The sequence below is a fragment of the Parasteatoda tepidariorum genome, chromosome 6, assembly GCF_043381705.1.
Source record: "Parasteatoda tepidariorum isolate YZ-2023 chromosome 6, CAS_Ptep_4.0, whole genome shotgun sequence".
Classification (NCBI taxonomy): domain Eukaryota; kingdom Metazoa; phylum Arthropoda; class Arachnida; order Araneae; family Theridiidae; genus Parasteatoda; species Parasteatoda tepidariorum.
Window position 1 is genome coordinate 20,175,563 of NC_092209.1, and position 23,881 is coordinate 20,199,443.

At 29.8% G+C, this 23,881-nt stretch overlaps 1 protein-coding gene across 1 annotated transcript; it reads left to right on the top strand.

The window, feature by feature from the left end:
* Positions 1-15,857: 15,857 nt before the first annotated feature.
* Positions 15,858-22,147, top strand: LOC107449164 (uncharacterized). The gene is made up of 2 exons (XM_016064612.3): positions 15,858-16,317; positions 21,491-22,147. Exons 1-2 carry the CDS (start codon positions 15,959-15,961, stop codon positions 21,939-21,941), a joined length of 810 nt encoding a protein of 269 aa, XP_015920098.2. The 5' UTR covers positions 15,858-15,958; the 3' UTR covers positions 21,942-22,147.
* Positions 22,148-23,881: the final 1,734 nt, after the last annotated feature.

Below are 23,881 nucleotides of genomic sequence, written 5' to 3' on the forward strand. Positions count from 1 at the left end.
ATGTTGAAGCTTTTTAATTGCATGATCGTCAACTATTACTGTTATAGTTTATTATAATTGTTTATTTTAGTTACGGTGAAGCTTTTTAAATTCATAAGTGCCAACTGTACCAATTTTAGCTTTTCATCATTGTATATTTTAGTTGATTTTGAAGCTTTTTAATTACATGACCGTCAACCGTTCCAATTTTAATTTATCATCATTAGTTATTTTAGCTAATGTAGAAGCTTTTTAATTATATAACCCACTATTTCATCTTTAGTTTATCATCATAATATATTTTAATTAATGTTGTAGCCTTTTAATAGCATAAATGCAAACTGTTCCCCTTTGAGGGTGTAATCATTGTTCATTTTCATTAATGGCGAAGCCTTATTAATAGCATAACATAGGAAAACAAATGGGGAATTTTAATTCATGTGAGGAAATTTCACATCTGAAACTTGTTTAGTTCCGAAAACTGCGAAATATTTTTCAAAACGATTTTTTACTTAACTTAATTTAATTTTATTTTTTTGTCTGAATATGCAAGTTTATAAAGTACGTATTGGTTTATATATATAAGCACTTGTCTGCTCCTTTGATGATTACACCTAAGACAAAAACATTTGTCCAGAACGTAATTCATCATAAACTGAAATGTATTTTCCCCTGCTTCCTTCCACACTCTATGTTCCAGAGAAGTGGGGACATTTAATATTCACTGCATGCATTTAGGTTAGCCATCAGTTAGGTGACATGTCTCCCATTTTATGACCCTGTGTACGTATTTGAAAAACAATGAAAATGGAATCTTTGAATTAATTTATTTACTTTTTTTTAAACTTTTTATAACCATCGTTGAACAGCTAATTTAATTTTGGGCTTACGACTACTAATGTTCAACTCCCTAGCCTTGGAATTTTGAATCTAATCCAGAAGACAAGGGAACTCCCGGGACAAGAACTGCGAGAAACGATCCTTCCGGAAGATTTTTTGATGGAACTAACCCACATTTGCGTTACATAGGAAGGAAAACTACGAAAACATCCTACAGTTGGCCTGACAGCAAGGGGACTCCAATGATCCGTCTACCACTGAGGATATTCTACGCCAGCATTGCGGTCGGAACAAGCCGCATGCGGAATTCGTATCGACCAGTCATCACTGGGAATCGTACCTGGTTCGCTTCATTTAAAGGCAAATGTTCTGTCCCCTGACCGTCACGGCTCTTTGAATTTATTTGAGTAAAACAAGAAACTCGATTCGACCGTGATTTTTTTCTTAAAACCTTTTTTAGAAAGAATCTTATCGCTTTTTAAGGAATTTGGAAAAATAAAGTACAATTTTACAGAAACTGACTGTTCAAAATGTGAATTTTGCGTAAACGAAATACAATCTTTTATTTGCATACTCATTTAGCATCTCACATTATTATCTAAGCATGTGAAACATTGTATCCTGCATATGTTAGCTGACTGTATCGAATGAAATTATGCGCCAAACAATGAAACTAATATTCTAAAAGTTGCAAGGATTTTAGTGAAATTATTGCATCCTATGTATTTTTGCATTCTGAATCGAATGAAATCATACGCAAAACAATGAAACTGATTTCTCAGAAGTTGCAAGGATTGTACAAAAAGTATTCTCTTAACCTTATTGTTATTCTTAATTGTTATTCTATTCTTAAATTGTTGTACCTTCCTTACAGTTTTAACCAGTACCAAATTGTTATACCTTCCTCGAGTAAACCTAGTTACTGCTTTTAGACAAATTAGGCATTGTATTTCATGTTTATAGTTTTCTTCAAACTGTCAGTTCAGAATAAGAATTTTACGTTTACGAAATACAAACATTTATTTATATACTTTTTTCTGCATTTGACAATACTATCTGAACAGGAGAAGCATTGACTCCTATGTACTTATGCTCCCTGAATCGAATGAAACCATACACGAAACTTTGAAGCTAATATTATAGAAATTGAAAGGATTCGAATGCATAAAAATTATTATTGTAACAGAAGCATCCGAAAGAAATCAGTGCAGGAATGCCGCAGGCGGCATTTGTTACCTCTATAATTATCAACTTTCTCTACCACTATGACTTACATTTAATATTATTCTCATACAAACATTTTTTGCTTTCACTTTCAATAGTAGACTGAAAAAAATATGCTTTAAAATGTTGCTAATTTTATTTTATTTTAGTAAATTTAGACTTTTATTAGCCTGCACTTCTTGCAATTTTAGTCACCATTAGCAACCTTGCCAGCGGTACACCTGATACATGCCTTAACACGTTGAACACCGCGTCTGCCATCGGTGGCTGACACTGGACTTTCCATTTAGGCCAAGTCAGCCACCGGTGGCTGACACTAAAATTACATCTAGGTCGCGAGATCCACCGGTGGCTGACGCTGAAATTAAATTTAGGCTGCGTCTGCCACCGCTTGCTGACGCTGACCTTTCACATAGGCTGCGAAAAACAGCTGGCTGACAGCGTATAACATGATATAGAACTATAATTTTACACTCTTTTATGGAATTGCAGAAAATTTATACAAAATTTACTTAATTATTGTGATTCTTGGTTTAATAAATTCAATTTAGTAGTTTTTTATCCACCACTACTTCTACATAATTCGTAGGCTTATATAATTCACAACTTATGATGATCTTGCATGCTTGTAAAATAGAACGTTATCTTTTGCGGAAAGAATTTTTCTCTTAATATATTAACATAATACTTACCTGTTTTGATTTTTCATTATACGTTTAGCTACCACTTCGAAAAAGCTTTTGTGTAAAGAGTAAAAGTTGGCAGGTATGCACTGAGCCATCATCTCCTGCATCAAAAATCCTTCACACGGTATATTATAATTAGTCGGACCAGACTATTGAGAAAGTGAGCCTGTTGTGCGCATGAACCCAAATTCTACTTGCAGTGTACTCCATACTCATATATAGGTAGTTATCTTAGCATCCAGCCCTGCGAGGGGTTCTAATTGATTCATCTTGAGTGGGAATGTATAATAAATCGTCGAAGAGCAATTGAATGGTAAAAGTTTGTATTAAGTAACATTTACTGAGAGAAAATTTAAAATAAGAAGCGAGATTAAACAAACAAATTTAAAAGAGAGAAGAGGTTTTTTTGGCCGACTGTCTCGCCTCTCCCCGAAGTATTACCCCCGAGCACGAGCTTCGCAGGTGCGCAGTAGCCTCATAGCCACAGAGAAAGAGGAAAAATACATAATAATAAATGCGCAAAAATAAATATATTTTTAAAGTAATTGAGAGAAATTTATCATACATATTTGAGATTTGAATCTGTAGTGGTTGAAAAGTGACTAAGATAGACCAATCATATTCATAAATTAAAAAAAATTTTACACATATATTTGCTACCACTGTCTTATTTTTATTGGATTTTGTATGAAATGGGTCTTTTGCTAATTGGTTTGCCTTCATAATGGTCAGATCAGACTACCAATGATAAACCGTGTGCAATCTTTCAGTTGTACAAGGCGTTAACTGAGCCGTCACAGCTCATAACATTTAAAATACATAATAAAATATTTTTTTACATTTCTAAAATAATGAGGATAAAAATTATTAAGCTATACATATTTTAAAGTGATGAATTTTTGTCTCAACGGAGACGAGAGCGAAGTGAATAAAGAGTTGAACAATGTCTCTTTTCTTACATGCCTAACCATAACGTTATCATTCTCAACCGTAAGTCCCATTGATTTGTGTTCGGTTTTATTCCGTTAAACGGGAAAAATTATTTAGGAAACGATGCCTTACTTGTATGGATAGCATTGCCAGATACGAAAATCGATACAAGTACAAAATTTTATTCCTTACACCAAAAAGTCCTAATGATTTGTGACACATTTCTATCGTCTCTGGATTGACGTCATTTGATTCAGCATAACGAAATTACACCGGCATCAATACCTTATATGCCTAAATAACAGTACCGAAGTTTCACCACCTCACCCCCTTCTCGGAAAAATTTGTGAAACAATTTTTTGAAAACTTACTCAGAAAACAGTACTACTTTGAAGAGAGAGAGAGAGAGAAAAATTTTTTTAAAAATTACTTAGAAATGTGTACTTAATAGCTATAATTTTTTAAGTTCAGTTTCAACTTCAATTTTTTTTGTCTTATATTAAATTATAAATTTGATAAACAAAAAAAAATTTCAGTAGCTACCACTTTGTAAAATCAAAGAGATTTTATAAGAAAAATTAAAACCAAATCGTATAAGACTTGTATTAAAATATAATTGTAAATGTTTATGTAGCATTCGCTAGCTATATATTATGCTGGTGAGTGCTTACAAATGAACAAGAAATTTTCTAAAATGGTACACGTAACTTAGCAACACCGTAATTACTATGTTATTTTCTTATATGACGTTAATCCTCCCTTTTTGTGCGTTAACTACTCTACATCAGTCACACCACTTCCTATCATCTATATTCACGAAGAATTAATCAAACCGAATTGCCGAAAACATTTTATTGCTTTATAAAAACAGAATTTAGGTCGAACATTTTTTATCTTCATTTTTACACTGGTGAAAACAATTAAAGACACAAATGCGTTTTTTGCAATAAACAAAATCAATGCAAATAATACCAAACTTGGCCAAAATATCATCTGATATGAAACCAAAATATGGGAAAACGAAAATAGGCACAACCTGAACCCGAAATAAGGAGACAGGTCACTTGTCCAGCTTAGCGCTTAATCGGCACCTTATCAGTCAGAAAAAATCATATCTAGGATGTATATAACAGAAACACAACACTCGTTTCAAGCTTTCACACTGTAGGCCAGGTTCCTGTGGCAATCAAGTCCGCTATTTCACTAAGCATCGATGGTCATTGGAACTGGTAACAACTAAGGATCGATCTTGATCTACGAACTTGATCTAAGGATCGTTGCAATTGAGCGTCCAAGGGCGTCCCATGTATGATCAGTTAGATAAAGGTCAGGGAACATCGCAGGTCACTCCAATCGTTGAATATCCCTTGAACTCGATGAATAACATTGAATAGTTGAAATATTCGCCCAGTCCACCGACTGAGCTCTGTGTGGACGTTAGTTATTGCCTATAAGTATGGAATTTCGTCCAGATGCTCCTCGGTAAAGTATCACATTGGGTACAAGAATCTTGTCACATAAATATCGAACACATAAAAGTTGGTATGTCATAATGCCTGCTCGCACCATAAGGCCACCCCGATCATAACGGTCTTTATATACCATGTTAAATGGCCTCTGCCCAATACAGATGCTCTCGGCACCGGTCTTCTCTGTGGTTCACTGCCGAAAGAATGCAAACTACAGGGCATCTGGCATGCAAGTCACCTGCATTAAATATCTGGGTGACTTTTATTCATGAAATGGATGCTCTAGTTGACGTGCGATATACACTATATATTATAAAGGTTGCGAGGCAGTTGAGTCACTGTCGCGGAATCCATTTCGGCTGGAAGTCTCAAATAACTGTCTTAAGACAGCGTTGTTGCGTATTTTCATATTTTTTATTACAATGTAGCTGAGTATTCGTATGGAGTTATTAAAAAAAGTCATTAAATTTGTGCTGAACACCACGAAATCGAGCACAAATATGAAAGGCATATTAGAGTAAACCAACCAGTGAAGGAACACTACCCGGTGAAGGAACATTTCATACATATTGATCAAAATCAAGAATTTGAAAGTTTTTCTTTAGATTGATTGGTAACAATAGCTTACTGTCAAACAATAGGAAGTCATCTAGCAATGTTTTGGATTACCTGGTCACATAGACTTCTCTGGAAAAATTTTTAAATTTGTTATTATCTCTGCAACACCTTGTTTCTTTGAAAAAATTATAAGGTGAGTGTTTGTATTTATATGTTTGAAGTGGAATTAATTGCATGTAATAGTTTTATTTTTCTCACTGTGAAAAAGAGAATTCAAAATATAGTTATTGAAGTTACGTTTTATTTTTTTTAAGCATCATAGCATAATAAAGTACTGAGATAAGGGGTTGTTTATTCACTGAATCACCAAAAGATGAAAAAAAATCTGTGAAGGAACAAGTGCTCCTTTACTGGGTGTTTTCTAAGTTAAGGAAAATGAAAGAAAAACTTTAATTTTCTTGTACCTTTACTGATATTTTGCATCAAAAGTATGTTAAAAATACAAAAAACAACTTCTAACGAGTGAAGGAACAGGCATGTTCCTTAACTGGGCATAGATTTCCCAGTGAATGAACGGTATGTGTTAATATGTTGACTCTTTACTTTTCAATTCATGATTACAAAAAGAAGGTTAACATTTTCCAAGTATTTGTATGTTGTAATTTCAAGATATTTGTATGGCATATAAATTCATAATGAGCATTAAAAAATAACCAAAATTAAGTGTTCCTTTTTTGCTGGGAAATTTTGTGTTCCTTCACTGGTAAGAGCTGTTCCTTCACTTGGTCTTCTTACTCCTTGTTATTTGAACCTCCAAAACTTTAAAACAATATTATGTAAGTTCTCTACAATTTTGTTTTACATAATTTGTAATTAGTAGCAAATATGTTGACACTGTCATTTAACCAAAATTACGAATTTTGAAATTAATTTAATTTTCAAAAGGCAAGTGAAGCTTAAGTGTTCCTTCACTGGTTAGTTTACCCTATACAATGAACACAGCTAAAATAATTATTTGTTGTCTTCCCCGGAGACTTTACGTTATTAATTTAAGAAGAAAAAAGTTTTTCCGTAGTTTAATCCCTTCGTATAAAGATTAAATGCATTCAGTATCACTTTGCATGGCACGGTTGCTCGAGGTCAACTCACGATAGTTCATAAATTACCATTATTAAGTACTTTTCTCCCTTCGATATTTCCACAGGATCTGTATTAATACACATTAACAAAATTCATTAAGGGTTTGCGTCAATAATAGTATGGAAATTTCTTATGTTTCTCCTAATCGAATAATACCACTTTTCCATTAATTTTATCTTTCAATTTAATATAGCACTAACTTTTTTCGTAACAATGAACATTAGTTTTAAACTGCTTAATTTCAAAGTAAAATATACTTAAAGAATCCCTATAAACAAAATAAACGATTGGTTTCTTATTAGTTTAGAACTTCTAATTTGGTGACGCAGTTCTTAAACGGGTAATGTTGATCAGTGAATTTATCTAATATTGCGAATAAAGAATAATTAAATATGTAAAGCAAGCGCAATAAATTTTTTAAAAGAAAATCAAATGTAACTACAAGCTAGCAAACATCACTAGTGTTATCTTAGAGATATTTAGAAAAGCTGAGACGTATATGGTTTTATTTGAAACAATGCCTAACTCTTTACCAATAAGAAAATTCGATTTTTCAAATGGCTCTCTGTAACGATCCAATTAAAAAATTCTAATGACTCTAAGACATCTAAAATAAAACGGGTATCACAGGTTAAACAGACAGAAAAATAGTATCATACCTGCCAACTTTCAATCCCTTCCATTATGATTTATTTGCGTCACCAAATAAATCCCAGCGGTATTAAAATGGAATTTCAATTTTAAGCAAAAAAATACGTTGTATTTGAAATAACTTAAACTGACAACTATGACGACGACGACGATCTGGATTTGGTGAGGAGCCTGCCCGCGACAGCGGGCACTTGACCTCTTCATCTGAAATTTTTGCCCTAGGGCGACTGGTATTATTGGCATTAGGAAAGGATAATGGAGGAGTACAAGGCAGTTGGCAGCTGAATAAGACAACTATGATGTGAATAAGACAACTATGATGGTAACGCATATTAATATGTATGTTTAATTTTTTAAAGAATAGTGGTGATCAAAATCATTTATAAATTAAGTTTATAAAAGAAAAAAAATAATATATATTTACTACCACTTTAATTATAAAAATAAAATTTTACGCCAAATGCGTAAAAGTTGGCAGGTATAAATAAAAAAAAAATATGTAGTATCCTCCCAAAAATCATGAGTTGTGCGAATTTTGGTAATGATCGCTGGATTCGCCGCATGAGGACAAAGGGGATTGAATGTTGGTCTCCCTAAAAGTGAGAATCAGCAACTTTGATATCAAAAACTAGAAAAAGTGTATTTTACGTGTATTCCAAAGCTTCGCTCATCAACCTCCGTGGTTTCCTTTGTTTCTCGTTTAGATAAAAATTTAGTTATTTTAAAAAAAAAACTATAATCATTTGTTTATATTAAATCATTTAATATAATTATATGTAAGAACATTTTGTTGATATATAAATCGTAACAAAATGAACGATCACTTTTTTTTAAAGTAATCAACTGAACTTGAAAGAAAAATTTAATCTTAGAAATATAAGAAGTGTGACGCAATAGAAAATAATAAATGAGAAGTATCAATACTATTAGACTGCATAGTAGTTCACATTGGGAAAGGTTTTTATCTCGTTGCAGTCTTTTTTATTTTTAAAGATTTCTACATTAATATAAATATTTATGAATGGCAATATTTAATCTCCTTCACTTATTTTATTATAACTTGTTTAATTATTTACTTCTTCATTTTTTTTTTATACTTTTGAGACTTTATCGAGAGTGAGCTTAGAGAATGAAGATCTCGAGAGAGATAAAAATTTTCAGCATCAATGGATAAATAACTTTGGGAAACAATTTTTCGTCTGGTAGTTTATAAAGTACGTTTTGGTTTATATACATATGCACTTGTCTGCTCCTTTGATAATAACACCTACGACAAAAAACATATGTCTATAACCTAATTCATCATTAACTGAAATGTATTTTCCCCTACTTCCTTCCACACTGTACGTACCAGAGAATTTGGACATTTAATATTCACTGCATCCAGTTAGGTTAGCCATCAGTCAGGTGACATGTATCCCATTTTATAACCATGTGTACGTATTTGCAAAACAATGAAAATCGATGTCACTCAGTTACTGAACTCTTAAAGTTTATTTTTATTTTTTAATATTATAACCATCGTTGAACAGCCAATTCAATTTTGGGTTTAACACTACTATTGTTCAACTCCGTAGCCCTATAATTCTGAACCCAATCCAGATGACAAGGGAGCTCTTGGGTCAAAAATTGTGTGAAATTTGCCTTCTTGGACGACTTTTTGTTGGAACTAACGCACATTTGTGTTACATGGAAAAGACGAAGGGACCTGACGCAATGGGAATCTAACCCATAATCCGTCTAATGCTGAAGATAATTTACGTCAGCATTGAGGTCGGTGCAGATCGGATGCTGAATTTGTATCTACCAGCCATCGCTGGAATTCACACCCGGGTCACCTCATTGAAAAGTGAACATTCAATCCAATGAGCCATCACGGCTTTTTGAATTTTTTTTTATTTTTATTTTATAACTGTCATTGAACAGCCGACCCAAATTTTTGGGTTCGCGACTACTACTGTTCAGCTCCCTACCTTGTAATTTTTAACCAGAAGACAAGGGAACTTCTGGGTAAAGAATTGGGAGAAATTATCCTTCGTGGAAGATTTTTTGATGGAACTAACCCAAATTGGCGTTACATGTAGATGAAAGCTACGAAAACTTCCCACAGTTAGCCTGACAGCAAGCAGGACTAAAGAGAATAGAAGGGCTAGTTCATTCCGCTCTTAGAGCTGAAGTTCCGATTTCCCTCCTCAAGACGTCACGCTGCACACAGGTCTCGGAGATCGCAAGTAAAAATATTATGAAAATGTTTACCATTCTCTCTGTAAAAATGAGTTCGACTTTTTCTTGATATTAATTAGCTTTCAAACTTCATGCAATTAACATATTATTTCCTTTCATAAACATAGTTTTAAAAATTTTTCTTGTCCGAAATATTAAATTAAATACCATCTTAAACTAATAAAAATATTTTACTTGTTGTCGTAAATGACTATTTTAAACACTTTATTTTAAAATTTTCAGTTTTAACTTTAATTGAAAGCATTCTTTTATAAAACTTAAGTACCACGAATATCTTTTTCGAAAAATATTTAATTTTTTAATCTTTTTCTTTAATTATTACTCTGTAAAAAAAATTTTTTTTAATCGAGTCTTTTAATGTTTATGAGTTTTTTCAATATTACATAGAAGGAAAATTCTAATCATAAAGCATCTTTATGTTAATACCATGCTGCCATTCATAAAGCCTCTTTATGAACGGTAGCATCTTCACTTGAATTTCATAAATAACTATCATTGTGAAATACAGGGTGTTTATAAATACCCGGACCCATTTTGATGTTTAATAACTCATAAAATATTAAAGATAGATTAAAATTAATAACATAAATGGTTAGATAAACTTTAAAAAATTTCATAACCCTTGTCAATGAACTTCCACGTGTGCCTCCTTCATCGCACGGAGAATATTCGTCGCACGGAGAGCACAAGTGATTTCGACGTTGAGTGTGTCAGACAGACATTTTTAGACAATCCTAGAAGATATGTGATATCATCGGCAAGAGAATTGGATATGTCAATTTCGTCGGTGTGCAAGGTTATTAAGAAACAATTAAGACTGCATGCATACAAAGTTCAAATTGTTCAAGGTTTCGAACCGGACGATAGGCCTAGGAGAATGGCGTATGCAACAGATATGGTAGGAAGGATAGAAGACGATGTTGATTTTCTGAAGCGCATAACGTTCTCCGACGACGCATCCTTTCATGTTTTTGGCATTCTTAATCGCCATAATGTGCGCATATGGGGATCTGAAGACCACCATGAATAACGTGAGACACAAAGGTATTCCCCAAAGGTTAATTTGTGGTGTGGACTAAAGCACGACCAAGTCATTGCGCCTTTCTTTTTTACAGAAAGACAGTCTCATCAGTCCTATACTTAGACATGTTGGAAAACTTCGTATTTCCACAACTAGAAAAGCTTCAGTCACATGTCTCTTTGCAACAAGATGGTGCATTACCTCATTGGAGTATCATCGTTTGTAGTTCTTTGCATGACCATTTTCCAGGAAGATGGATTGGGCGAGGAAGTCCAGTTCCTTGGCCACCCAGATCACCTGATATAACGCCGCTGGACTTTTTTCTTTGGGGATTTATAAAGGACAATGTTTACAGGAGGATCGTGTCGAACATTGATGACCTAAAAGCCAGAATTACAACAGCAATAGCCTCTGTGAATGCCGACATGCTTGCCGCTACCTGGCGTGAAATTGACTATTGACTATTCTCTGTGCGACGAAGGGGGCACACGTGGAAGTTCATTGACAAGGGTCATGAAACTTTTTGAGTTCATCTAACCATCTATGTTATTAATTTTAATCTATCTTTTTTATTTATGAGTTATTAAACATCAAAATGGGTCCGGAACTTTACAAGCGCCCTGTATTGATTTTTTCTCCACTATTATTTCAAAGGCTTAAAAAAAAAGCAAATGTTACAGTTTGATTAGCATTTTCAATCGGATAATGCAATGCTATATGCCCTTTAAATTTAAGCATAAAAAAAACACGAAAACACACGATATGTATGCATAATCTTTAAATAGTTAGCACCCTCCTCATTTGAACAGCACCCATGAGAAAAATAATCGGAAAAGTCGGGTAATGTTTTAACTCAACTTTATAGAGTGAAGATAAGATTATTATTTTGTTAAAGAGATAGAGTTGTCAAGAGAATAATTTTACGAGAACTGAACGAACAAAATATTTTGAAGCTTACATCTTAAATTGCAGATGATACTAATTTTTTATAAAATTATTTTTAAAATCTTTGATTAATTTTTATCTAGTTAAATTTCTTTACTTTTTACTGATTTATCCCTTTTCATACGAGAATAAGAGGTAAATAAGAAAGCTTTTCTCTCTAAAAACCCCTTGTGCCTCCGAAAAATTCCGCGATTTTCACCCTTCCACTATAAGGGACTACACAGTTTAGGAAAGGTAAAGATTGTGGTATAGGTGGAAGTATGAGTTAGGATATTTGCTTCTCTTTATAAAAGAAAGGGTTTTTTTTTCCTTCTAGTCCGTGGATTGAATTCATTTATCGTTCAAGTTTGTTCCGATGCTTTGGGGGTATTTTCCTTTTCTTTTTTTACAAAACAATTCAAAATGGCTTACAAAAAGTTTATAAAATTCTCCAAAAATTAGTTGATAATAATTTAATAATAGATTTTTTCTCGCACTCTTCTTCTGAAAACTTTTGTGCTCCTATCCAATGAAATCGGTAAATTATTTTTTCTCAGCAAAGTCAACCAATCACTCATTTTTACTTATAAGTATCAGTTTAGTTAAAGGCTGTGAAATAAAAGGATATATCATTTGAAATTTTAACCACGATAGACGAATCTCTAACAAGTGCAGTTTTTTTTTTTTTTTAAATTCACGCTAATTATAGAAAATGTAATAATAATAAATAATAATGAATGTAAACTGTGACAAGACAGGTTATCATGCACAAATGTGTAGAAACATTTAAAATTTTGATTAATAAAATGTTTTCCTACATAATTTTGATAGCTTACATCCGACACCAAACTACATAATTAATTGTACTGTGCCACTAGAATTTTACATAATTAAATTATTTTTTATGTTTAATGTAAGATTCTAGGTCTTATTTATACGGTCTATTTTGATTTTGAAAGTAATAGATGTTTTTATTTTAAATTAATAATAAATTGTTTTTACGTTCGACATACTGCTATTCTTTTCATTACATTTATTTTTATCTATTTTCATTTCTTATTTCGCTTTTTTTTTTATAAATTGAAGTGACAAATGAATAAAAACCTTCTAAATATTCTTTTAGATTAATTTACAATAATGTATCTCACCTCAGTAATGTAATAAAATCTGTTTAACTATGTAATTAAAGTTATTTATGTTAAAATTGATCGAGGAATTTAATTTTATTTTATTTTGATGTAAGCAACTCAATTTTAATCTCGTACTAAATCTTGCTAGTACAAACAAAGGCGCAGTTAGGGCTTATCTTACTATGGAAAAACTCAGTTTTTGCATTTCCTGAGACATGCATGATGTATATAAATGATATAATGTCCGAATTAAGGCAACTATTTAGGACTGTTACAGGTTTAGATTATGTAAAACTAAATTCATTCATTTTATTACACATTGAATAGGATTTTATAACTTTAAATCCTGAGACATGTATGATATATATAAATGATATAATGTCCGATTTAAGGCAACTATTAGGGACTGTTATAGGTTTAGATTATGTAAAACTAAATTCATTCTTCTTATTACACATTGAATAGGATTTTATAACTTTGAATCCTGAGACATGTATGATGTATATAAATTATATAATGTCCGATTTAAGGCAACTATTTGGGACTGTTATAGGTTTAGATTATGTAAAACTAAATTCATTCATTTTATTACACATTGAATAGGATTTTATAACCTTGAATCCTGAGACATGTATGATGTATATAAATGATATAATGTCCGATTTAAGGCAACTATTTGGGACTGTTATAGGTTTAGATTATGTAAAACTAAATTCATTCATCTTATTACATATTGAATAGGATTTTATAACTTTAAATCAATGTAACTGGTTATTGCAAAAACATTCGTTCGATTTGCGTTAAAATTGAATTGTTACTAAAATTTCTTCTGGACTTTAAAAATACTCTGTTTTGAAAAACATTTTTCAAATTTTTGTCGTACATTTGATAGTTTGCATTTCGTCACAAAGCACATGATTTCGTGATGAAAAGATTCCTAAAAATTAGAAAATACTGTTCAGAGATTGCTGAATCGTCAAAAAGTTAGAGTTTATTTTGCGAGAGACTATTAAGGACCATTCATTCGAGTTTTTCATGGTTATCAGTAGATAATTAATACAACCCTCAAGTAATCATATGCATATGTATATATATTTCATTTAAAATTTTGTTGGATAAAATTTTAATTCAATCCCAGTTGACCTGACTCATTGATCAAGGAGTGTTAAGAGTACAGGAAACACATTGTTATGAGCCCTTCATTCCTTTGTCATTCTGACTCTCATTCAAGCAAAATAGTGACGTTAAAACCGAACGGGAGGTAGAAATGAATGTTTTTTTTTTCTTTTCATTATAATTCAAAATTGAATTTGAATATTTAACAAATTTTAATTCTAAACCAAAACAATTAGTTTTTTTTAACATAATTTCTTTATTTAAGTAAGAGGTAATAGGAAAAAAACGGAACAGTTTAAGCAACCTTTACTTTTTAATTATTCAAGTATACGTATTGCAATTTAAATATAATTTAAGAAATTAATAAATTAAAAGCATAAGCTCAAAGCTAAGATTATTTTTTCATAAACAATTTACATATCTGAAGTGAAAACGGAATTTCTTTGATTTTTATCTAATTATTTATTTATTTATTAATATTTAATCCTAGCCGAGCAGTTGTCAATAGAAAAGAAAAGTGGTTTAGTACTTTCAAAAAATAAAACTTCTTTTTTTAACTAAAAATAAAATTCACGTAATAATTACAATCTAATTTGCCAGAAAGAGACATAGTTTACGCTCTTCAGTAACAGCGAGCCTCCTACAATAATGACAGATGTATAATACAGATATATATGTCTTTAGTCCTTAAGCTACATGTTATTTTTATTTTCGATAGAAGGTCTATACTGAACCATTTATAGCAATTAAAATGTAGTAATTCAAGTTAGAAAAAGTTACAGAGCAATTATTTATAATATAAAAATATAGAAAAAATAATAATATATATATATAGAACAATATAATATAGAAATATTATGAAAAAAATGTTGTGTCAATAAAAAAATTTTGTGAGTTACCAAATTCTTATTTAAGTAAAGCATTGCTTCATTAAAATTGGTCAAGTGTGTTTTATCTTTAAATAAATATTTAATATATTTTCATGTGGCAAAACGGTCTCATGTTAGTCTGAAAATAACCCCTCGCCACATAATTATTCAATAAAAATAGGAGCGACTTAAATGAAGCATGCAACCAGTCATTTACCCTTCGTTTTTTCTGATAAAATATAAAAGTGCGTCAATACAGAAAGTCTCTGAAAAGTAGAATTTTCAATAAAACGTCCAAAATCTATATTAAAAAATTAATCCTTCAGAATCTATAAATTTGATATAGAAGGATTCTTGTGAAAGGAGAGTTCTTTAACATATCGCGTTTTTCAACGTATACCTTCAATGTATTTTTTATCCCAAAATATTTTTTAATTTAGTTCTTTAAGGTCAGTATATTTAACTAAATTTTGTCCCGTATTCATATTATTTTTATTGATAAATTAACTTTTTATAGTCGTAAGATAATTCGAATAATTTTTTTTTTCAAAAAATTATAGCCTAATTAAATCTAACATTAATATTTTTTAAAAAAATTGCTTTTAAACGAAGAAGACCTACCGATAAATGTCACAGACTCATTAGGTTATTGTGTCACAAATTTTGAATTTCTGGACTTAAATATTTTTTTTTTTTTTCAAATACGGTTAATTAGTTAACAAATCTATGTAACCTTTAGTTTCGTTACGATTAATCATAATCATAATAATCGTGGAGTTTTATACATAAAACTATAACAGTTTTGTGTTTTAGAAAGAAAATAAGCAGTCTCTTTTTCTTTCTTTTTTAATTTTCTTATTTATTTTTTGTTTTTTATTTATATTCCTTTTTTGAAAATTTAGAAGAAAAAAAGAAAAAGTACAAACCACTTGGGTGGTAAGTCAAGAGTACTGGGGAGGAGTCTCCTAGTCTTTAGAAAAGGTGACGACATACATGCGTACTTTAACATATGACGTGCATATGACGTTCTACCCTATTGGCCAGTTCAAAATGTACAATGCGCTTGCGTACTAGCAGGCATAAGGGTGCAGCTAGTTCAATAACATTGAACTTATTACTAACTGGAAGTCTTACCAGGGTATACTAGGTCTTACTATTACCTATCACAGTTCGAGCAATGGCGGAATATTTAACAGAATATTTCAACGTTGACGAAAAACGCTTTCTTCTTGCATATAGTGCTAAAGCTAATAACATTACAGATACTACTTTTGATGGCATATTGCATCATATTTATTATAATGCGGTATATAATGATGTCGAGACTATTGATAATGTCCTCAAAGTGATCAAGGAACTGAAATTGGATCTCTGGTCTATGTTCAAGCAAAAACTTCCAGGATCAAACGACTTTTCTAACTATAGTCTTTTAAAAAGTCCCAAAGCATTCATCAGAATAACGGAGGCAGGAGCCTCTAACGGATTTACAAAAGCAATAAGATACCAAGTACAACTGTGGTCCGACTTTATGGGGTGGTAAGTTTTTATTTCAGTTACTTTTCTGCTTAAATTTTTTAACCTGTTTAGATTTGTATACTTTTTTTTAAAATTATTGGTATCGTTTTCGAAATGTAGTCTTATGACTTTAAAATTTTTTTCTGCTGCAAACATATTAAAAGATATTTTAGAAATTTCATGTAAGTAAATTTAAAAAGTTACGGCTGTTTTGTTTCCTATAAAAGGCTATATCCTTAAATATAGGTAAAGATTTTTTTAAGCATCAAAAACTGTCTAGATCAGCAATAGACCAATTATTAAAACCGAAAAAATTCTACCTGATCCAGTCGCTAATAGAAAATAATTTTAGAATGAATGTAGAGTTAATGTAAACTTTAAATCCCTTTAAAGCTATAATTAAATGAAAATTGCACTGAATTCCTTATATTTAAATTATTCCTTATATTAAATTTAATTTCTTATATGCAAAGCTCATACCATAACATTAGGGTGCAGATGTGTAATTTTAGGGATATACATGGAATTTATAGGATATGTAGTTACTTCCATTTCAAGCAAACTAATGAGACAAATATTCTTAAATTTTGAAATACATGTTTTGCTCTTAAATTAATAATAATTGTTATAAGTTTTTGTTTTAATTGCTATAAGTTCTCATTAATCTTAGTTTATTATCATTGTACTTCGAAGCTTAGTTCATTATCATAACTATCTCTGATTCCTTTATATATTCTGAAACAAGGCGGTAATTGACCGCAGACAATTAATTCCTTATAATTTTCTTAACCATTTCTTTTTGATCAAAATTCATTTATTCATTAATCTCATTTATTCTTAATTTCATTTATTCATTTTTTTTTACATATTCTCTTTACATATTTTATTTTATTTTACATATTTATCGTACAAAATTTATAATTTTTCAGTATTTTTTTTCTTAATAGGCGTATTATAAAGATTATTTTTTCTTTCTCTTTATTTTACCCATTCGTATTAATTCAAGGTTATAATTTTATGAAACAAAATTCATGTTTTTTTTTTGTTTTCTTTTGCATTTATGTTTTACTTTACTTTTTTTATGTTTCTTTTGTTTTACCTCTTCGGTGTATTTCAAAACAACAGTTGTAAGCAATGTAATTTATTCTACAAATTGTACCTATTGCTTTTTCCTTTTTTTACATTGATTACTATTTTTCTTAGCGGCTAAATTGTCTGTTTTGTTTTTACATTTTTTCTTCATAAAGTGTGGTGTAAAGATTCCTTCTTTAGCTTTTTTTATTAACTTGTTTTTCATAATTTTTATTTTTTTTAGTTTTGCCCATCTTTCTACTTTAGCTTTACATATTTTCTATATACATATTGCATGCTTTCTATCTCTTTAGACATATTTTTACATTTACATATTTTCGATTTCGTATAAATGTATCTCATATTTTTATTCGTCTTTATCGTTTCATTATCAACTTCATTCAATTCAAAATCGAATAAAATTATTTCATCAAACAAAATTTTGAATTTTCTGTCAATATTTGTTTTTATTTACCTTTTTTTTAAATTTCGTCCCTTAATCTTGCATTACCTCTACAGATGCGTTGTAGTTATTCTTCCTTACGCTTTATAGTTCTTTCAACCATCTTTTTTAATTCAGAAAAATATAGTTTTGATTGTTAACAAGTAAAATTAATTAATTCATTGTTTTTATTTGCTTATTTTTTTATTTTCCACCCTTTTTTTTCGTTGCATCATTTATAAGCAATCTCAATCGTTGTATATTCTTCTTTAGCTAAAGCAAGCGCTTCACATTTATTGCTTGGCGTCATTCTAGCATTAGAGTCTGGCATTTTCACGAAATTCATTTTCAAGCTTCTTTTGTCTATTTCTGTTAATTTAAAATAATAAATTTAACTTTATCAAATAAAATTGATGGTTTTCAGATTTTCTAATTGATATTTTTTTTATTTTCTACTCATTAGTTATTTATTTATTTATTTATTTTTTCGTGGATTTGTTGTAGAAGTTCTGTTTTAGTCTTTCTTATCCAGTTTGGGATTATTCAGTGAATAATTTTTATAAATAAATGAATGGATCTTGCTAAATATTTCAACGTTATTAAAGATTTTTGTCTAATCTATATTACTTTTCTTAAATTATATATTTAAACAATGCGCTCTTGTAAATGATTTTTGACTTCAAGTTAATGACAAGGTTTTTCAACAGTTCTTCAGTTTTATTTCACTGAATATACAGATAGTTTAGCATTATTTAATATTTTTTTAAAGAAGCAGTTTCATTTTGCATTTCATACCGAGGATTTTTAAAATTTTGTGTAAAGTATGTGTTTTATGGTTCAGAAAATATTGTACACACATTTGACATTAGAAAGATAATTCAAAATTTAACTAAAATAAAAAACCTTATTCCACCTAACAAATGCAAATTGCCACTGTGAAATATTTTAAGTGAAGATTTTCAATTCAATTGAATAAATTTATTGCATTTTTGACACGAGTAAATTTGTTTAAATGGGACATTCAGTTATTATTTTAGTATTAACTCAAAAAGTATTAAAGGTGAAGAAAAAAAACTGTTTTTTTTTTCATGTAATTTCATAAAAGAAAAATAAATTGTCGAATTGTTTTTTATGCAGAAAATTTTTTTTATGCAGAACAATTGCGTCTTGCTTAAACAACTTTAAAATAGAAGAAAAAAGACAGTATCCGCCCTTTAGTAGTTTTATAACAGCGAAACTTCTATTGTAATACCTCAAGTATAAAGTCCTATTTGTATTCCATAAGCCCCATGTTATTTTTGTTTTGAATAGAGGGTCCATACTGAACTGTTTATAAGAAGTAAAATGTAGTTATTTAAGTTAGAAGATGTTACAAAGTAATTATTTGAACCATTATTTCTTTTGATGCATTTTGATCCATTACTTCTTTTTGACTACCTAATAAATATAGAACAATTTGAATCCCCTTTGAATGAAGGAAAACGGGCATGAATCCCTAAATTCTTATCTTTAGTCATAGGTGGTCGTAATTGACGGTGATAGTGAATTGCGCTAATGGTTTTCTAAAAGCAACCTTAGTGACCATTCCTTCCTTTTCAATCAAGCATTAAAACATTTTTCTTGGCCATAGATGGCGCCACTGGAAAACAAGAACAATCGCACCCTCTGCCTAAACAGACATACGTCACCTAACGCAAGTATGCAGTGGGGGGGTTGTTAATTACTGCTCCTAATTTTTTTGGTTAATAATGCAATTTTCCTTAAAAAGTAATTTCTTATGTGTCATAGTTTTTTCTTTTTTTTTTTATTTTGTAATTTATTTAAAATGCAAACTATATTTAAGCAATGAAAAAAAATTTTTTTTTGTTAATTTTAATGGGACAAGGAGCTTTTAAGTTTTGAAAATCGGTCCAAACTTTAATTAGAGCAATGCGATTTTCTCGAGAATATTGGTTAAAAAGTTAAAAAAACAAAAGAACGTTTGATGCCCTCTTGTCGCCTTAAGTTGGTTAAAAAGTATATAAAAATTCTGGGTGCAATGCTAAATTTTAATTAATTTGCAAAAATCTTACCTTGAAGAAGTTACATTTTAAAGAATTTTGAACCGATATTAACCAATCTATATTAACCAAACTTCTGCTCATTATTTTTCGAGAAAATAGCACTGAAAATGTTGGAACTTTTACCTTTCATCTACTAAAAAGTTAATAACTACAGCGTTGACCAGGAGCAGCGGTTGGCAAAAATCATGATTTCTTTTTTTAATCACAAAATCGTATCTATATTTAATTTAAATCGGATTCTTTCTTATTTATATCAGATTGTTTTGATTTTTTTTTCTAAGTTCTCCATCTAAAGCATCTGATAAAAGATTTTAATAAGACTTAATATCGTTTAAAAGAAATGTAATTAAAATAATTATTAGTTCATATTAAAATGGATAGAATTATTGTAATATTATAGCTTACTAATCACTGGGTTAAAAAAATCATAGTTATATTTTTCAGGCTTAACTTGCTGATGATTTTTAAAAATTGCCAAACAATTTGTCAACTGGATACCTAATGAAGAAAAAATTAGTTTAGATAAGAAATTTAAAAAAAAATTATGTCACTCTGGATTGACCAAGTCTTGATGACATAGACCATGACATTGACCAAGTCTCTACCTTCATTTTTAATAAGATATAAAAGCGCCGCATTTTAAATAGCAAAGAACTAAATGGGCATAATTGAAATATGTTTTTAGTCAAAAAATTCATTATTTTAAATGTATTAATGGAGAATTACAGTTTATAAGTTTCAAATCACTTTTATTATTACTTACACGATTTTAAAACAGAATAATTTACATGCATATCCCCTTCGATATTTCGATAGTAAAATATCCTTATTATCAATATATCAGATTTAAAGAAATTGCCCCCTGAAGAGCGTATTTGTTAATTTTATTAAAGAGAAATATTTTGTATTTAAAATACATTTTTCTCAATCATTGTATATTTTTCAAAATTTGTTTAAATTATTGATTTTTTTGTTTTAAAAAAATCACATTTGATTTAAATCAATACACATTTTATTGAAATAATGAGAGAGTTAATATAGTAATTTCAATGCATATGCCTTTTATTATTTCGTAATAAAGCAATAGCTTCCATAAAAAAAAAAATTAAAAAAAACATTCATTATCAATGAAATCTGACTTTTAAAAAATCACACCTTTAAGAATGTATTTATTAATTATATTATATAAAAAATATTTCAAAACTAAATTAATATAATCTTTTTTAGTAAGTATATTAGTATTAAATGTTATGAAATGTTTAAGTTAATGTTTTTTACAGAAAAGTCTCAGCTGATTTAAACTAGAAATTTATTTTTAAAAAATCAAATGATTTAAATCACAATTATATTCAAAATGCTTTATTTTCTATCTCTAGAAATTTTAAATGAATTGGAGGCTCATACTGCCGAAACAATTGGGACCATCAATTCCTTTCGATTTTCGACTATCCTTACTTTAATTTTGAACTCAGATCCCCTTGAAACAGAACCAACTATAATTTCGTGGTTGACGATCTCTTTTAGAATGTATTGAAACAGAGTAACGTTTCTTACACGCGTTTAAGAAATTAGATTTGAGTCTTTTTAATTAAAAGTTTTTTTTTTTTTTACTTTTTAGGTTTTTAAATGATCAGGAGAACCATACGTGGGTGGAAAAGGCGAATTATATTTCTGGAAATCCTCTCCACTTTCGTGCACTTCAGCTTCTCAATCTTTATTTGCGGTTTATTTACCGCGGTAAATTTGCAGAGCTCGAAATGGTCGTGCGAGTACTTTGGAGCTCCATACCAGATCCCCTTTTGACCATGGATGATATTTCTAGGCCTTTTGAGGGGATCAATCTTATACCTTATCAGAATATAAACAGCGTATGGAAATTTTACTGCAGTCTAGTGAATTATGAAGAAACTTCTGTTAGGCGTCCAAGATCTCTGCAACACCTTTCAAGATTCTTCATCAGAAACCGATTAAGAGACAACTTTAAATTGCCCGAAGGAGTGGAGGAACTAGGCATTCCCAAACATGTCCAGAAGTATTTACTTTTGAGAGATTTCTACAAGATAGAATGAATACTTTATCTTGGAATCATTTTTTTTTTTTCAAAGTATTTTATAAAAGAAATTGACTTGATAAAAGACTTGATTATTTTAATTATGATTTCGAAAAGTTAAGGTTTCTAATGAACTTCTTTACGATTATATTTTCATTGTTGCATGCTTCACTGTTGAAATATTTCTTCGGCATATCAATAAACAATGTAATCTGTGTGCTATTATTTTTTGTTTGTTTATTTCAATTGCATTGTTTATTCCTGATTGCTTCTTTTGTTTTTAGTTTGTTTGAAGTATCTATTTACATTTATATAGAAAATGTAGTACACGAATAAATTTAAAATTGTGAGGGCAACAGTTTTCTTTTCTATAGATTTATATAGTATTTTATAATGGGGCCTTGAATATTTTTGGAGATTTTTTTTAAGAGCATTTTTAGTAGCATTTATGAGAAACAATATTTAAATCATAACTTAATAAAAAGTCTACGCTAAGGCAGATACACAATTATGAAAACGTGACTTAGTGAAAAGGAAAACAAAAAAAATAATTCTGTCAAAAGCTGCCAAAAATAATATTTTTGGTAATGTAAAATTTCAGTATGTTTAAAATGCCTCCATTCAATGCTCTACTCAAAATTATATTTTTAAAAACTTTAGTAAAGAGGATACTTAATAACGCACTGGCACTTTAAATTTTTTTATTATAATTGCAAATTTACCATATTACTTGGAATTATACCGAGAACTACTTATGAATAAAATATATGAATGTTCTATTAGCTCACTCAGATCAATTGTATATGGTTTTTTAACGGCTTGATGGCTTAATTGAATATAGAATTTACAACTGATTTCATTTATTTTATGTATCTAGAGCGAAGATGATTTTGCCTACAGATTGTAGACTGAATAACATTGCACAACACTGCAAGAAAAGCAGAAGTGTTAATGACAGAAAAATTTGGGAACAAATTTCCGAAACATAACAGGTTTTTACAAATGAGAAATAAAATTAATTGTAATACAGTACAGAACCCGTTATCCGGAAAACCAAAAAACCGGAACGAAATTCGATAAATTTTCCCGCCATTTTCAAAAAAAAAATTTTTTTTCCTCATAAGATTTTAGGATTTTTCTTTCTTTTTTGAAAGATGTTNTCCAGGGTTTAACACTAAAAAAACGGCTTTTTGTAGCGATTCAGAAAACCGGAAAAATCAGTTATCCGGAATAGCGATAGTCCCGATCGTTCCGGATAATCGGTTCTCTACTGTACCTTTTCATAACACTGATAAAATATAGTGTTGATTTTAATAAGTTGTAAGTTGTATTTTAATTGTAAGTGATAAAAAAATAGGGTAAGATATATATATGATGGTCTGAAATAAACAAAATTTTCTCTTGTTAAAAATAAGATAGCTTAGTTAGGTATCCTAAACCTCACTTTTGAAAATACAGAGCTAAAGTAATAAGTAAAAGGTCTTCACTCTTTTTTGCCTCTATGATAGGAAAAATTACTAATGATTTCTAGTTGACAATAGAAAGATTTAACATTGCTGTATACTTAGAAAATAGAAATTGTTACTCCGACCTTTTCCCAGATGATTTCTGTGTAAATCGAATAAATATTCAAATTGTAAATATAATAATTAATTTAATAAAAAATCTATTAGAAATTCATTAATCAAAACGGGGTAATATTTTAATTAATTTGATTAACGAAACTATTTTCTTTCAAATAAACTTTTACATCAGTTTCTTAGATATCCGGGTTTCCTTTTCTCTATAAATAATAACTGAAGATAGGTAGAAATACTCCTTTTTTATTTAAACTTGGATAAATTTATACTTATTAAAGGTTACATTATATCCATATTAATCAAGTAATATAGAGTACGACGTCAGGAAAAAATCTGAAAGTGTTTTATACATATTCTACTGTGAATGACCGAAATTCAT

Bases quoted from the DNA above. Each gene is read 5' to 3' on its own strand.
- LOC107449164 (XM_016064612.3), top strand. From the start codon at position 15,959: ATGGCGGAATATTTAACAGAATATTTCAACGTTGACGAAAAACGCTTT. The intron at 16,318-21,490 runs GTAAGTTTTTAT...TTTACTTTTTAG, and splicing joins TGGTCCGACTTTATGGGGTG to GTTTTTAAATGATCAGGAGA.